This window comes from Carcharhinus amblyrhynchos, chromosome 15 (genome assembly GCF_965287045.1).
Source record: "Carcharhinus amblyrhynchos chromosome 15, sCarAmb.v2.hapA, whole genome shotgun sequence".
In the NCBI taxonomy this organism is placed as follows: domain Eukaryota; kingdom Metazoa; phylum Chordata; class Chondrichthyes; order Carcharhiniformes; family Carcharhinidae; genus Carcharhinus; species Carcharhinus amblyrhynchos.
The window spans coordinates 68,706,087-68,722,849 of record NC_137338.1 but is presented as its reverse complement, the minus strand read 5'-3'; the positions used below and the strand labels follow the sequence as shown (position 1 = coordinate 68,722,849).

The following is a 16,763-nucleotide window of genomic DNA, read 5'->3' as shown; positions in this document are numbered from 1 at the left end:
ACAAAAGTAAAGCAACAACAGAGAACAGCCATTTAAAATGGGGAACAATACCTACCAATGTTTCTAAAACAGATGTATCAGATTTAAAGGTCTTTGAAGTATTTTTCTCTTTCAATCTACTATAACAATCTGAAGAAGGGCCAGAAACCAATTAAACAGACAGACCAGGGCTCAATCTTTAAAATAAACAGGTTTATTTACTCACAGCAGTGATGATTCAAACAGCACATAAATTATTTTTCCACATACCTCTTCTCACTCGTAGCTCCTTTCTCTTTAAACTCCTCTTCTCAACTGAACAATTTGTCTGCCTGTTATCCTTTTAGATTTGGAGGCGTTCTTGATTAAAGGCAATTAAGGTCAAGGATTTCTTAAAGCTAGACAGTCTTGCCTTAGTCATTCTGACGTTTTGCTAAACTTCTTAAAGCCTACTGAGGATTTCAAAGTGGGCGGGATTTTCCAGCCACACTCACCCCAAGGCCAGAAAATCCCACCCAAGGTCAATGGACCTTTGCTAAAAATCCCGTGGCAGGCAGGATGGTATGGGATTTTCCTCTCTCTCTGCACCTGTTTTGTGGCCATGGACAGCAGCGCTGGTTGGCAGGATCTTATAGTCCCACCGTTGCCAGCGGGGTTACTCATTGAATACACCCCTCATTGCCAGGAAAAACATGGCGGGGGTGCGCTGTCAGTAGGACCATAACATTCCACCGCTGTATATGACAGCGAGATTTTGCTGTATGATTCACATACATATTGTTACTCTCTCAATCTGTTATATTACAAAAATCCTGTAAAATTACTTTAACTGAGATGGAGAGCAGCATGGCTGCACAATGGTTAACACTGCTGCCTCATTGCTCCAGGAACCCGGATTCAATTCCAGCTTTAGGTGACTGTGTGGAATTTGCACATTCTTCCCATGTCGGAGTGGGTTTCCTCCAGGTGCTCCAGTTTCCTCCCACACGCCAAAGATGTGCAGGGTATGGGGAATTGGCTATGCTAAATCTGTCGGGTTATAGGAATAGGGCTGGGAAGAGGGCCTGGGTAGAATACTTTAGTCAGAGAGTTGGTGCAGACCTGATGGACTAAATGGTCTCTTCTGCACTGTAGGAATTCTATGATTTTATGCATCACTTATATTTTTTACTATGAAAAATAAGTTGATGGTGTTGCTATTGCTTTCAAGAATTATAATCTCTATTAAACCATTCTTGAGTTGCAAAGTTAAAATTCCCACTGTCGCAGTGTTGCGTGAATCAGGAATATTTTTCTTGCCGTTCACCCATTTTTCAACTGTAATTGTTTGTTCCATAGGGACAATTAACAAACATATCAACAATTACATCAGTTAAATGGCTTGTTATCTGTGTGTCCAGCATTAAAAAGTCATTATTGTAAGTGCATGATAATTGGCTACTGCTTCTTCATTTCCACAAACAAGATTGCTTCCACTAAAATGTATAATATTGCGATTTTATCAGCAGTTCATTCTTTCAAAAAAGGCACCCTTGCCAAATTTTATAAGAAGAGGAATACACGTTGTATTTTAAGGAAACAAACCAACATACTTATACGTGAGAGTTATTGTCCTTGACAGCAGCATCTGATCAAGTGTGTCATCAAAGAACCCTGACAAAACTGGAGTCAATGGAAATCAGAGGGAAACTCTTTACTGGTTAGAGTCATACTGTGGTGTTAGAGATCAATTATTTTGGTTTCAGGAGTTCATTAAGGTGGCCCCATCATCTTCAGATGCTTCATCAGTGACGTCGCTACATCATAATGCCAGAAGTGGGGATCTTCACTGATAATTGCACAGTGTAATTGCATATTTGCGATTCCTCAGATACTGAAGCTGACTGTGTCCGTATACAGGAAAAGATTGACAATATTCAGGCCTGGGATGATAAATGACCAAGTAACACTCGCACCACAGAAGTGCCAGGCAATGACCATCTCTAACATGAGAACACCTAACCATCGCCCCTTAACATTCAATGGCATTACCATCACCAAATCCCCTACCATCAACATCCTGGGGATTACCATTCACTAGAAACTGAACTGGACCAGCTATATATGAACAGCGACCACAAGAGCAGGTCAGAAACTGGAATTCTGTGGAAAGTAACTTACCTCCTAACTCCACAAAGTCTGTCCACCATCTACAAAGCCCAAGTCAGGAGAATGAGGAAAATTCTCCACTTGCCTATGTAGATAGGCCAACAAGAGGTGAGGCTGCATTGGATTTGGTACTGGGTAATGAACCAGACCAGGTGTTAGACTTGGAGGTAGGTGAGCACTTTGGTGATAGTGACCACAATTTGGTTACATTTACCTTAGTGATGGAAAGGGATAGGCATATACCGAAGGGCAGAAGTTATAGCTGGGGGAAAGGTAATTATGAGGCTATAAGGAGAGATTTAGGATACATAGGTTGGAGTAGGAAATTGCAGGGGCTGGGAACATCTGAAATGTGGAGCTTATTCAAGGAGTAGCTACTGCGAGTCCTTGATAAATATGTACCTGTTAGGCAGGGAGGAAGTGGTCGAGCAAGGGAACCGTGCTGTACTAAGGAAGTTGAATCTCTGGTGAAAAGGAAGAAGGAGGCTTATGTAAAGATGAGACATGAAGGCTCAGTTAGGGCACTGGAGAGTTATAAATTAGCCAGGAAGAAGCTAAAGAGAGAGTTAAGAAGAGCTAGAAGAGGACATGAGAAGACTTTGGCGGATAGGATCAAGGAAAATCCTAAAGCTTTCTACAGGTATGTCAAGAATAAAAGATTGGTTAGGGCAAGATTAGGGCCAGCAGTGCCAAGATTAGGGCCAAGATTAGACACAGCAGTGGGAAGTTGTGCGTGGAGCCTGAAGAGATAGGAGAGACACTGAATGAGTATTTTTCGTCAGTGTTCATGCAGGAAAAAGTCAGTGTACTCAAGGAGAATACTGCGATACCAGGTAGTGGACTAGACGGGATTGAGGTACGTAAGGAGGAGGTGTTAGCAATTCTTGAGAGTATGAAAATAGATAAGTCCCCTGGGCTGGATGGGATTTACCCTAGGATTCTCTGGGAGGCTAGGGAGGAGATTGCAGAGCCTTTGGCTTTGATCTTCATGTCGTCATTGGCTACAGGTATAGTGCCAGAAGACTGGAGGATAGCAAATGTTGTCCCCTTGTTCAAGAAGGGGAGTAGAGACCATCCTGGGAATTATAGACCGGTGAGCCTTACTGTTGTGGACAAAGTTTTGAAAAGAATTATAAGGGATAGGATTTATAATCATCTAGAGGGAAATAAATTGATTAGGGATAGTCAACACGGTTTTGTGAAGGGTAGGTCGTGCCTCACAAACCTCATTGAGTTTTTTGAAAAGGTGACCAAAGAGGTGGATAAGGGTAAGGCAGTTGACGTGGTGTATATGGATTTTAGCAAAGCGTTTGATAAGGTTCCCCATGGTAGGCTACTGCAGAAAATGCAGATGCATGGGACTGAGGGTGATTTAGCAGTTTGAATCAGGAATTGGCTAGCTGATAGAAGACAGAGGGTGGTGGTTGATGGGAAATATTCAACCTGGAGTTCAGTTACAAGTGGTGTACCTCAAGGATCTGTTTTGGGGCCACCGCTGTTTGTCATTTTTATAAATGACCTAGATGAGGGTGTAGAAGGACGGATGAGTAAATTTGCTGACGACACCAAAGTTGGAGGAGTTGTAGACAGTGAGGATGGATGTTACAGTTTGCAGAGGGACATAGATAAGCTGCAGACCTGGGCCGAGAGGTGGCAAATGGAGTTTAATACGGAAAAGTGTGAGGTGGTTCACTTTGGTAAGAGTAACAGGAGTTCAGAATATAGGGCTAATGGAAGGACTCTTAGTAACGTTGACGAGCAGAGAGATCTCGGGGTACACGTGCATAGCTCCCTGAAAGTTGGCACCCAGGTTGATAAGGTTGTTAAGAAGGCGTATGGTGTGTTAGCTTTTATTGGTAGAGGGATTGAATTTCGGAGCCGTGGGGTCATGTTACAATTGTACAAAACTCTGGTGCGGCCGCACTTGGAGTATTGTGTACAGTTCTGGTCGCCGCATTATAAGAAAGATGTGGAGGCATTGGAAAGGGTGCAGAGGAGGTTTACCAGGATGTTGCCTGGTATGGTGGGAAGGTCTTATGAGGAAAGGCTGAGGGACTTGAGGTTATTTTCATTAGAGAGAAGAAGGTTACGAGGTGACCTAATTGAGGCATACAAGATGATCAACGGATTGGATAGGGTGGACAGTGAGAGCCTTTTTCCTCGGATGGTGATGGCTAACACGAGGGTACATAGCTTTAAATTAAGGGGTGATAGTTATAGGACGGATGTCAGAGGTAGGTTCTTTACTCAGAGGGTAATAAGGGCGTGGAATGCCCTGCCTGCAGCGGTTGTGGACTCGCCAACTTTAAGGACGTTCAAATGGTCAGTGGATAGGCATATGGATAACATTGGAATAGTTTAGGTTAGAGGGTCATTAGATTGGTTCCACTGGTCGGCGCAACATCGAGGGCCAAAGGGCCGGTACTGTGCTGTAATGTTCTATGTTCTTGCCTGGCTGAGTGCGGCTTCAACAACACAGGAAACTGAACACCATCCAGGACAAAGAAGTCCACTTGATTGGCGCCACTTCCACCACCTTCAACATTCACTCCCTCCATCTCCAATGCACAGTGGCAGCAGCGTATACCGTCTACAAGATGCACTGCAGCAACTCAACAAGATTCATTTGACAGCACCTTCTAAACCCATGACTTCTGCCACCCAAAAGAACAAGGGCAGCAGATGCATGAAAAAGCCATCACCATCAAGTTCCCCTCCTAGCCAATCACCATCCTGACTTGGAACTAAATCATCTTTCCTTCACTATCACTGGGTCAAAATCCTGGAACTTACTCCCTGGTGTAGCAACACTACATGGACTGCAGCTGTTCAAGAAGGCGGTTCACCACCACCTTCTCAAGGGCAATTAGAGTTGCGCAATAAATGTTAGTTGTGTCAGTGACACACATCCTGGGAAAGAATAAAAGGAGGAGGATACTCTCCTTACTCTATTCAGTTCACATGCTTTCACATGCTTTTCCTCATCTTCACAAACTGACAAACACTTTATTGGACAGTGACTTAGACTCCAAGCTGCCATGCAGTTTTATTAAACACTATATATAGAAAAAAGATATAATGACACATGATGAATTCATAAAAGCTGCATATTAATTACTCTTTCTCAACTGATTCATCTGTTCCACTAAACTGTCAATGTAGACAGGATACAAAAGTTCCTGAATTTGCAATTTGTTGAGCCGTGCAAGCAGTTTCTAATAGTTTCGGACAAACTGCCCAATTTGAAGTAGACAAGGTAAAAATAAATTCTTAAAAAAAACCAAGATAAAGTAAACGTACCAATGTCCTCCAAATTCAGAGAGGGTTACCATACAAACATATTTGTGAACAAAACAGAGATGATGATGGTGTCAGAATTGAATGGCTGATCCTTTTTTCCTGATACATAACAAGCCACATGTGAAAAATCTCAGGAGAAAAACAATGGTGTATTAGATGCAAACCATTATGAATGCCCGAAGTAGCCACTTTATTCAGAGGGGTAGTGATACATTATGAGTTGTGAATCTCAAGAAGTTACTGCTTGATTAATGCTCCTTGCCATTTGCTTCATGCAAAAACAGCTTGCTCTCCGCTCACAGTTAGGCCGGGAGCAGGAGGGGAGGGGAGATGGACCGGGAGGGGACGGGAGGTGGAGGGGACGGGAGGTGGAGCAGGAGGGGAGTTCAATTTTTTTCTCACTCAAGGGGAAGATGAGCAAATATCAGAAATATAATTAGCACAGCATTAAACATAATTTTTTAAAATAAAGCTGAGGTGTGAAGAAAAGAAACATCTTTCTCAGCAAAATAAAATATCAAAGCAAGAAAATAATAAGTTTAAAAGTGAGTAATTAATAAAAATGACCATTAGACTGTGAGTGAGTATGTGTGTGTGTGTGTGTGTGTGGATGTCAGTCAGGTTGCTCATTCATTCACCCTTACTCACTGTGTGAGTGGGTGTGAGTGTGTGTTGGTGTGTCGGGGTGAGGGTGATGGAAATTTTTTTTAAGTTCATTTGTGGAACATGGGTGTCGCTGGCTGGCCAGCATTTATTGTAAGAAGTCTCACAACACCAGGTTAAAGTCTAACAGGTTTATTTGGTCGCAAAAGCCACTCGCTTTCGGAACGCTTCCCCTTCCAAAGCAGTGCTCCAAAATGTTTTGTTAAATGTTTTTTCTTATTTTTTTCTTTCTGCCTCACTTCCCTCTCTCTTATAAAATTATATAGTAATGGAACACAGAATTCAGCCCATCAGTGTGGGCCATCTCTATCTTAGAGAATCTAAGTGATCTTAGTTAGTAATCTAGTTCATACCACTTGTCTGCTCTTTCCCGATAACCCAGCAATTTTGTTTCTCTTCCAGTGTTTATCCAAATTAATTTTTAAGATTACCACTGAATGTGTTTCCACCACCTTCTGAGGCACTGCATTCCCAATTCTAGCCACTCAGTGATGTGATGTCCTTGAACTGGAATCACGGAATTGTTATGATACAGAAGGAGACAATTCAGCTCATTGCGTCTGCACCAGCTCTCCAAATGAACATCATGATTTGGTTCCATTCTCCTGCCTTTTCTTTGTACTCCTGCGCATTGTTTCTATTCAATAATCATCCAACGCTCTCTTGAATGCCTTGTTTGAAACTGCCTCCACCACATTTCCAGGCAATGCATTCCAAACCTGAACCACTTATTGTATGAAAAGGTTTTTCTCACACCACGTTTGTTTCTTTTGCAAATCACTTTAAATCTGTGGCCTCTTATTCTCAATCTTTTTACGAGCAGGAACAGTAACTCTCTATCTACTCTATCCAGCCCGTTCATGATTTTGGACATTGCCATCAATTTCTTCTTAGCTTCTTTCTCTCCAAGGAGAACAGTCCCAACTTCTCCAATCTATCCTCATAATTGAAGTTTCTCATCCCTGAAACCATTCTTGTAAACCTCTTCTGCACTGACCCCAACACATTCACAGTTTTCCTATAGTGTGACATCCAGAACCGTACACAATACCCAGCTGAGGTTCGACAAGTGTCTTGTATGAGTTCAGCATAACCTCCTTGCTGGTACTCCATGCCCCTACTAATAAAGCTCATGATACTGTAAGGTAGAACAGATTTATAATTTCTTTAAAATGCTTGTTAAATCTCTAATTGTGTTTAGGAATGTTTGAAAGAACTTTTAAGAGTCTGCATCAATTGTAAAGGGATCAATTGCAACATTTTGGATAATAAAAAATGCTAGTCCATGTGACCTAGCAACCTTTTACCCGACAGTAGTACTTACTGGAAGGAAGTTCAGATAGAAGCCGTGTGGGCAGACACAAAGGAGGGCTGCAAGCAGACAGTGAAGGTGATCAATGTATAGATGCAGACACAAAGAAAAAACAATGACAGAAAGAGGAACACGGGAAATTCTTGTGAGGAGAAGAAGTAAATTATTCTAAAGAAATGATCAGTTTTCCTGTTTGGCAGAAAAGGAGAAAGGAGTTCTTGGGGGTATTGTATGAGCTGGCTAAAAAGGTCTAAAACCTGGAAAGTTGTGTCAATAGATTGGTGTTACCAGAGAGCTGGGTGTTTTCCCAAAAGTGACCAAACCATCAATCGGCCTGTTATTGGCTGGTTGATTGAAAAGGAACACTGGAAAGTTAAGTGATCAATACTGTACTAACTCGAGGGGGAGAGAGAGAGAGAGAGAGTTCATAGAAGTTTGTCTAGCTGATGATACTCACATCCATGAAACTCAAAGGTGGAAGTTGTTGTCAGATAGGGTTCCTAACCTATCTTGGGTGAATAAATAACAACACATAGTTATGTAGCATTGCATATCTGCTTCTGACTGTGTGAGATGTATCTTAGTGAAATTTACCTTTTTATCTGAAGTATCATTGGTCTGTTAATTCATGTTTAATTGCATCAATACTAACTTATTTTACCATTGTCTTGTTGGTAATTTCTTCATTTAAGGGTTATTTGGGTTGCAATTTTCCCATGGGCATCATGACATTCCAAAATAAGTTTTTCCTCATGTTGCCTCTGCCATTTTTACCAAACACCTTAAATCTATGGCATCTGGTTATCAGCTCTTCAGTATTGTAAATAGTTTCTCTAACAAATCTTCCCTGGTCTTTTCTGCTCTGAAGAGAACAGCCCTATGTCATCTAAGTCTACGTGGGTAATTATTTGCCTCAACTGTGGAATCATTCTTAGTAATCTCCTTTTGTACCCTTTCCAAAGCCTTCACATCGTTCTTTAAACGTGGTACTCTTAATTGGACACAATGCTCTAACCAGGGCTGAACTGCCTTTTCATTCTGTGCCACTGTCTTTAAAGCCCAAGATCCCATATCCTTGGGCTTTATAAATAAGAAACCAGTCGTGCTGTCTTCAAAGATATTTGCACAAATGTACCCAATCTTTAATATTTTTGTACCTCCTTTAATCCAATCTTTCTTTCTCTCTTTGTGTTTCTTTACCCTACCTGATTTGACTTTAATTGTCAATCATTCCTTTGTTTCTTTATCAATCTTTAATCTCCTTTGTTGTTCCTTTTATTCATTGAGGTTCCAGATACCACATTGCTCCCACTGCATCGTTATTAGCTTACACTTGCAGCAAGTTAAGATTTTTCAAGCTTAAGCTCCTCAGCCTTTTGGCTAAGATCAAGTGTAATAACGACATGCTGTGCTTGGTTGAAGTCATTAGGTTACATTTTAGCTTCATTTGAAGCAATTTTTAAAAGTGGCATCGAGGCCTTTTGGCTAAGACGCAAATGAAATCAAAGCTTGGAGAGGAGCTATGCCTACTCCAATCAGCTTGGATCATGTAGATGAAGCCCAAGACAGGAGGTGAGAGCCCTGTCTTGTCAGCTTGAGTTGGGAATGTCTCAACTTATTGAGACTCTGAATTGGGATTGATTGAATTGGAATAAAAACAAAAAAAAAGTAAAGGGAGAAAGTCTAACTAATGGTATGTGAGCTGCCCTGCCCCAGCAAGATTTGAATTAACATCTAATATTTAGGATTTTATGCATTTAGACGGCTAGCTGTGGGTGAGCTTGATTTTCAAACAGGTAAATAACATCACAGAAAATGATCATTCATGACCTTATTTAGGGCCTTGTTGATCCCAATAATGGTAAACAAAGTGAATGACTTATTAATTTGTTTTTTTCAGTGGTATATTTTAGTTGAGGCAGTAATGTTGGTCATGGTATTGGAAAAGCCCCAACTTCATCAAATTGTTGCAAGGGACCTTTTAAGTCTATCTAAATCGGCAGGCAAAGTCTCCCTTTATTGACTCATCCAAAGTGTGACTCCTCCGAGAATATTTGCCTCAAAACCACACTGATGTACTGTTTGAGACCAAGTGCTCAATGCTGCCTGGCTTAACAATGTCTGACTCTGCTTACCAGCTGAGTCAAGCTAACAAAGTTGAGAAGACTTTCAAAGATGGCTGCTAGTGAATGGCACCAGTAATTATAACAAAACTGCATTCCTAGTAATTCCATCTAGGAATTTCAGTATTCAGTCGTACGAGAAAGAATATGGTCATAGGGTTTGTACACAATATAAACACTGAAGGCAACAGAAACTGATAGAGATCTCCATTACTGTTTGATAATAACCTTAGTAGTCAGACCAATCACCCAATACTTTGATAAAGGAATGATGACAACAAAGACATACCGTGAAGCTGTTATTGACGTTTTTTGTGCTTGATTCAGCGACACTTGCATCCGATAGGTCAACTTCATCAAAAATAAGGGACTGTAAAATGTAAAGCGAAAACAGAACTGTGAAAATCAAAGTGATAACTCAGCCTCTGTTCACCTTTTTGTAGGTGATCAGATATCTGACACAAGTCTTTACTGCTATGTTTTAAAAGATACAAACCAAGTTGTTGCACAATCCACAGCCATCTGTCAAATTTCTAGTTACCCAGTGTGGACATTCACGCCTGCTAAACTAAAATCAGAATGACAAGGGCAAGCCTTAGGGATCATAAGTAGGATTGCCAACTCGAGTTGGACATATTCCTAGAGGTCTAATCACATGCCCTTTCACCTATGCTTACTCAAACAAACTTTCTTCCCCATTTCCAATAATTTTATAACAAATAAATGGAAGTGTTCAAAGAAAATAATTTGAAAGAAAATGAACAGATGCTTGATTACCATCCCATCCCCCACCTTAAACATGCACAGTAGCAACAATGTGTACTATCTGCAAGGTGCACGAGAGCAACTCACCTCAGCCTTTAATGACAACAACACCTTCAAAACCTGAGACCTCTACAACTTAGAAGAACAAGGGAAGCAGATATAAAGGAACAACACTGCCTGCAAGTTCCCTTCAAGCACTATCTTGACTTGGAACAATACTACCATTCCTTCACTGTTGCTGGATAAATCATAGAATCTCTGCGGTATAGAAAGATGCCATTCAGCCAATTGAGCCTGCACCAACAACAATCTCACCCAGGCCCTATCCCTGTAACCCCACGCATTTACTCTGCTAATCCCCCTGACACTAAGGAGAAATTTAGCATGGCCAATCAACCGAACCTTCACATCTTTGGCAATCCTGACAATCCCTTCCCAGCAGTACTGTAGGTGTACTAACAGCATCTCAAAAAAGACAGTAGGACTAGGGGGCACAGCCTCAAGATAAAGGGGAGGCGGTTTAGAACGGAGTTGAGGAGGAACTTCTTCACTCAAAGGGTGGTGAATCTCTGGAATTCTCTGCCCGTTGAAGTGGTGGAGGCTGCCTCGCTAAATATTTTTAAGAAGCGGGTTGATGGGTTCTTGATAAGAGAGGGGATTAAGGGTTATGGGGAGAGGGCGGGAAAGTGGAACTGAGCCACAACAGATCAGCCATGATCTTATTGAATGGCGGGGCAGGCTCGAAGGGCTAGATGGCCTACTCCTGCTCCTATTTCTTAAGTTCTTATGTTCTTATCTGCAGGGGTTTAAGAGGCAACTAATGAAACTTTCTCAAGGGCAATTAGGATGGGCAATAAATGCTGGTCTAGCCTGCGATGCCCATATTCTATGAATGAATAAAAACAATGGATCTAATTGGTTGCAAGCTTCCATCTCCAAAAGTTTCACAATGTATAAATCATATACATGCAATAAAATCAATGGATGAGCCAGGGTTTATTTGAGGGGTTGTACGGGTAGGTCAGACAGTTAGCCTTAATACTTCCTGCTGATTAAAGGTGTGAAGTATGGCAGAACAAACAAATACTTTCCTCACCTTTTGTACTCAGCCTCAAACACTTCAAAGTTAAAAATGACACAGTTCAGAACTCCATCTTTATTTCACCTGAGCTGAAATGTGTCTTAATCTAGACTTCAAAAGAGAAACAATTCAATTTCCCAATCTAAAAGCAAAATATGGCAAAATGCTGGAAATCTGAAATAAAATCAGAATGTGCTGAAATACTCAGCAGGTCTGGCAGCATCTGTGGAGAGAGAAACAGAGAAGGACAGAAAAGTATACATGGAGATAGAAGAATACTGATTTGAACTGGTCTTGTATGTCTTAAAATGGAGCATCGGTACAAACAGGGAAATAAAAATACTGGTCCAAATTGTTGTCCCCAATTGGGGATGTTTGAAGTTCAATGTGTCTCTTCATTACTGAAGAAGTCATATTTGACTCAAAACCTTAACTCTGTTTCTCGATGCTGTCAGGACCTGCTGAGAATTTCCATCCTGATTTGAATTCCATTTCCTAAACCAATTGTCCCAATGACCTTTCTGAAGAAGATTGCCAATTCAATGCTAAAATTGCAGCCAATTTTCTAACTCAGACACCCACTCAGTTGGAGTTCAGATAACTGCTTGCTCCGGTTAGAATGTGCGCAGCAAATGGAAGTAAAAGCACTTCATCTAATCAATCTGGCCACAGATTCAAACCCAGCTTCCTGATATAAGCACCAAATGACGATGGGAATCATAACCATTTTGTTGCTTTAATTAATTAAAGCTGAAAGAATCTGAGTGCTCGGCATTGAACATGATGTCTGCTTATATATTTCCTCAGATGGCTTTTGACATCTGACAACACCCAAAAGGGGTTTGGAATAAATTGATGTTTTATTAAAGTTTAGAACAGCCAACAATTAAGTTGAAGTTCTGACCAAATCCTTGAGAGAACAACGCATTGAAACCAAAATGACGTAAAAGTATGATACATCAGAGTTCTGTCCAAAAAATGAAGCTGACTTTGAGGATAAAAAGCCAAACATGTCGATTATTTTCTTCTTAGTACATTAGCAAGCTGCTGAAAACTCTCAACTTTCACGCTAAAATCTTGTCTTAGTTTTAAAAGGATGACGTGTTCAGTGGCAGCAGATCAAAAAAAATTCATTTCCAATCGTCTTCTGTCCCATATTTATCACAATTGTTTATAAAGACAGATAAATTAAATTATTGTACATTACCATGGGATTCTTAGTGTGACCTCCAGTAATGACTGCCTGACTGCCAACAGGGAGAAAACACTGTTTCTATTCACATAAATCTTCCAATGTAAACCATAAGACACAATTGCCTTCCACAAGGCAAGCTGCAGAGCAGAGACATCATTTGATAACTGGTAAGATGTTGGCTATTTGATAAACCTCTCATCATCATATTGGAGTATTGTGTCCAGTATTGGACACCACACTTTAAGAAGGATGTGAAGGCATTAGAGAGAGCACAGAAAAGAGTCACAAAAATGGTTACAGGACTGAGGAACTGCAATTATGTAGAAAGATTGGAGAAAGTGGGACCGCCCTCCTTGACGAGATGGTCAAGAGGAGATTTGATGGTAGTAATCAAAATCATGAGAGACCTGGACAGAATGGATAGGGGGAAACTGTTTCCCCTTGTGTGAGAATCGAGAATGAGAGGGCACAGATTTAAGGTAATTGGCAAAGAAAGGCAATGGAGAACATAAGGAAAAACATTTTCATGAAGCCAGTGATTAGCATTTGGAAGAAATTAGATATAGCTCATGGCGCTAAAGGGATCAAGGGATATGGGGGAAGGGGTGATCAGGATATTGAATTTGATGATCAGTCATGATCAAAATGAATGACGGAGCAGATTCGAAGGGCCAGATGTCCTATTCCTGTTTCTTGTTCCTAGGCACTGCCTGAGAGCGTGGCAAGGCAGTTTCAATACAGGCTTTCAAAAGGACATTGAATTATTATCTGAAAAGGAATAATTGCAGGGCTGCAGGGAAAAGGTAGGAGAATGGCACTAGATAAATTACTCCTTTGGAGTGGCAGTGTATGATGGGCCGAGTGGCTTCCTGTGTTGTAACAATTCTGCAATAACATTTTGTTATGATATGGAATCCACTGCCTTAAGGGGATTCAAGAGTAACTTGCAAAAGGGATTTTGATAAATATAAATAAGAGGAAAAGAGACAATCAGGTTTGGAGAGGGATGTGTGAGGGGTGGTGAGGGTTGGCCCAATCCCAGTACAGGACCTGCACCGGGAAGGATAAGTTAGATGGGAAGCCCCCGACTTGAGCACTGGGTAGGAAAAGAAGGCAAGAGAATAGTTGGGGTTACTGCTTGTCTTAAAACAATGTTGAATGTCTCAAGGGTTCTTCAGAAGATGCCATGAGGTGCGTGGAGGAAGATATAGACTTATCCAGGATGAAATCCATTTAGTCTGGGAAAGTGGCCCAAGAGTGCTGAAGGGTTGGATTTGGAATTTGGGACAGCAGAGTAACCGAGAGGACAGAAATGAAGGAAGACATGGCCAAAGGATAGAGGAGTCAGAAAGAGTGTTAATGAGAAAAGTGGGAAAGAGAAAGTGGAAGTAGCAGTGACAGACTTAGGTCCAAAGCAGCAGCTAAAACACACATGTTGGTTTCTGGAGAAAATGTTGCAGTGATCAAACCATTCAGTCAATCAGAACTGACTTCTTACTCAGAAATTTGTTCACTGTTTATCTGCAGCTAATATGTTGTTGAGAACTGTTCTGATCCAATCTATTACACACTGGGGCTGTTCAGGTCACTTTTCTTTAAGCAACCTTATTTCCCAATAACAACTATGTGACAAGTCTGTCAGCATTGTCATTCTAAAAAAAATACTTTGGCTGGTAAGCATATGGGTTAACTATCCCACATTTAATTGCTAGTGTTCTAGACCAATGCCAGGAAGGGCAACAATTTACATTAAAGAGAAATATGCAATATTTATAGCAAAGGAACTGGGTTTGTGCTCCCCAGGAGCTCCTCACTCTCTACTTCATCTCATTTTAACAAGCATAAGCTTGCATCACTTTCACCCTCATGTACCACTTATCTCGCGTTACTTTAAGTGTATCTGTTCTGTTTGCCTCAACTGCTCTTCATGATAGTAAGTTTCAAGCTAACTCCTGATTTCCCCTCAAGTCATGTAATTAATGAGCAGGTTTAATTAATTTCTTTTACAAACATACATCCCTTCAGTAATAATAATTACATGGTATATAAAATTGGTGGGTTTGTTCAACATTATTTATTTTGAAATAAATACAGATGTAAATATTGTACATGTAGAAATTGTGGAAATAGAAAAATTATTTATACATATATATATCTATATGAATAAAGAAGTTGCATTACTATAACCCCTTCATCTCCTCAGTATAACCCAAGTACAGGAAAAGCATGAAGTGCAGTCACTGTTATGCAGTGAATGTGGCATCCCAATCTCTGTGTAGTGATCACTTACAGGCAGTAAATAGAAAAGCTGCTAAAACTGTTACAAATGGTGTTACAAGAGCTGTGGTCTCCAAATAGTTTATTGCAATCAACAGGTCGATCCCTGAGTGTCAAAAAGTCAGCTGTTGGCACAAAAACCAATCAGCATATTATCTGCCAAATTGCGTCAAAAAAATCTGTGAGATTCGGATATCAAGATTCTCGCCAGCACCAAAATCTGGAATAAGCTGGGTTTGAAACAAAATGGTGAGCAAGGAGCCAAGGATGTCCAAGAGGGCAAAAACTTACTATTTCCACTAAGAACAGAGAAGTAAGTTTATTTTTACGAATGTAAAAATTTTACGATGATTTATCTCATTTCTCATCAGAGTGTAGCCCTGAGTAAAAGAAGTAATTTGCATCACGAGATAATACACATAAAATTTCAAGAAAATTTCCAGACAAAGAAAGTTGGGGAGTTAAAGGGAATTTTTAAAGCTCAACAGTCACTTTTTTCAAAACCTGTAGCTAAAGGCAAGGCTAGCAAAGGGGTGTCTTTTTGCATTAGCCATCTGCTGGCAAAACATAAGAAGCCACTCACTGATAGCAAAGTTATCAAGGAAGCTATAGCGACTCGTTGTTCAAAGACTTTAAAAAAATGATGAAATTCTGACAGCCATCAACAGCATGCCTCTTGGCACTTTAACACTAGCCAGGAGGGTTGAATTGTTGTCCGAGGACATGTCTCAGTCAAGAGACCAAGACTTGTCAGGTTGTGAGTGTTTCTCACTGCAGTTTGATGAGTCAGTAAACTGACATGCAGCCCAGCTGATTGAAAGCCATGTGAATGAAAACAAAAATGCAACAACAAAGGATTAGGTTTGTCACTCAAAGAGAGGATAAGGGGCAAGGATGTCTACAATTAATTTAAAAGGGATGAGAAAAACATTCCAATCAAGAAAATGGCTTTGATGTGCCATCAATGCTGGGTATCATTGCAATTGCAGAAATGTCCCTGAATTCCTCTCCTTTGTCAAAAACCACTGTGTTATCCACCGACAAGCACTAGTGAGCAAGAGCACTTTTCCCATTTAATGACAGTTATTGCCAAGATCATCAACTCAATTTATGCTAGAACTCTGCTTGTTCAAACTGTAACTCGATGAGCTTGATGACACCTGTGGTGGGCTAATACTTCATGCAGAAGTGAGGTGGTTAAGTCGAGGAAAAGTCCTCCAGACATTTTTTGAGGTAAAGTTTATTTATTAATGTCACAAGTACGTTTACATTAACACTGCAATGAAGGTGCTGTGAAAATCCGCTAGTCGCCACATTCCGGCACCTGTTCAAGTACACTGAGGGGGAATTTAGCATGGCCAATGCACCTAACCAGCACATCGTTTGACTGTGGGAGGAAACTGAAGCACCTGGAGGAAACACACACAGACACAGGGAGAACGTACAGACTCTGCACAGACAGTGACCCAAGTCGGAATTGTACCCAGGTCTCTGGTGCTGTGAGGCAGCAGTGCTAACCACTGTGCCACCTATCTGCTCCCTGCACATTTCTTAAATCAAGAAATGAGATGTACAGCAGGCTGTCAGATTATACGCGGTTATTAGACTTGGCGTTTCTTAATGACATAAGAGCAAAATCGAACAAGCTGAATCACAAACATCAGGGGAGAGACAGAGACTTGTCACGCATGATCTGTGCAATGAACATGTTCAAGTTGAAACTGGTCCTATTGTCCTCCCAGTTAAACAGCGAAATTACTGAACACTTCCCAGATCTGGAGAAAATCCAACAACAGCTCAAACAGAAGAGGTTCCATCTGAACAAATTCTATGACCGCCTGTATAAATTGGAAAAGGATGATTTCAAGAGGTTGACAAGATAGAATAAGTCATTATATTCATCTCAAATCCTTTTCTTCA

The 16,763-nt window shown here is 40.8% G+C and overlaps 1 protein-coding gene across 4 annotated transcripts in view; it reads right to left on the bottom strand.

Moving 5' to 3' along the window:
* The window catches only part of dgkh (diacylglycerol kinase, eta), a 522,666-nt gene that overhangs the window by 256,433 nt on the left and 249,470 nt on the right, over positions 1 to 16,763 (bottom strand). For 3 of the 4 annotated variants that reach the window (XM_080204138.1, XM_080204137.1, XM_080204139.1), the window contains one exon: positions 9,815 to 9,895. In XM_080204138.1, coding sequence (XP_080060264.1) covers positions 9,815 to 9,895 — 81 coding nt within the window. Of the gene's footprint in view, positions 1 to 249; positions 307 to 9,814; positions 9,896 to 16,763 lie in introns of those variants that run through there. The other variant, XM_080204140.1, reaches the window with a different exon arrangement.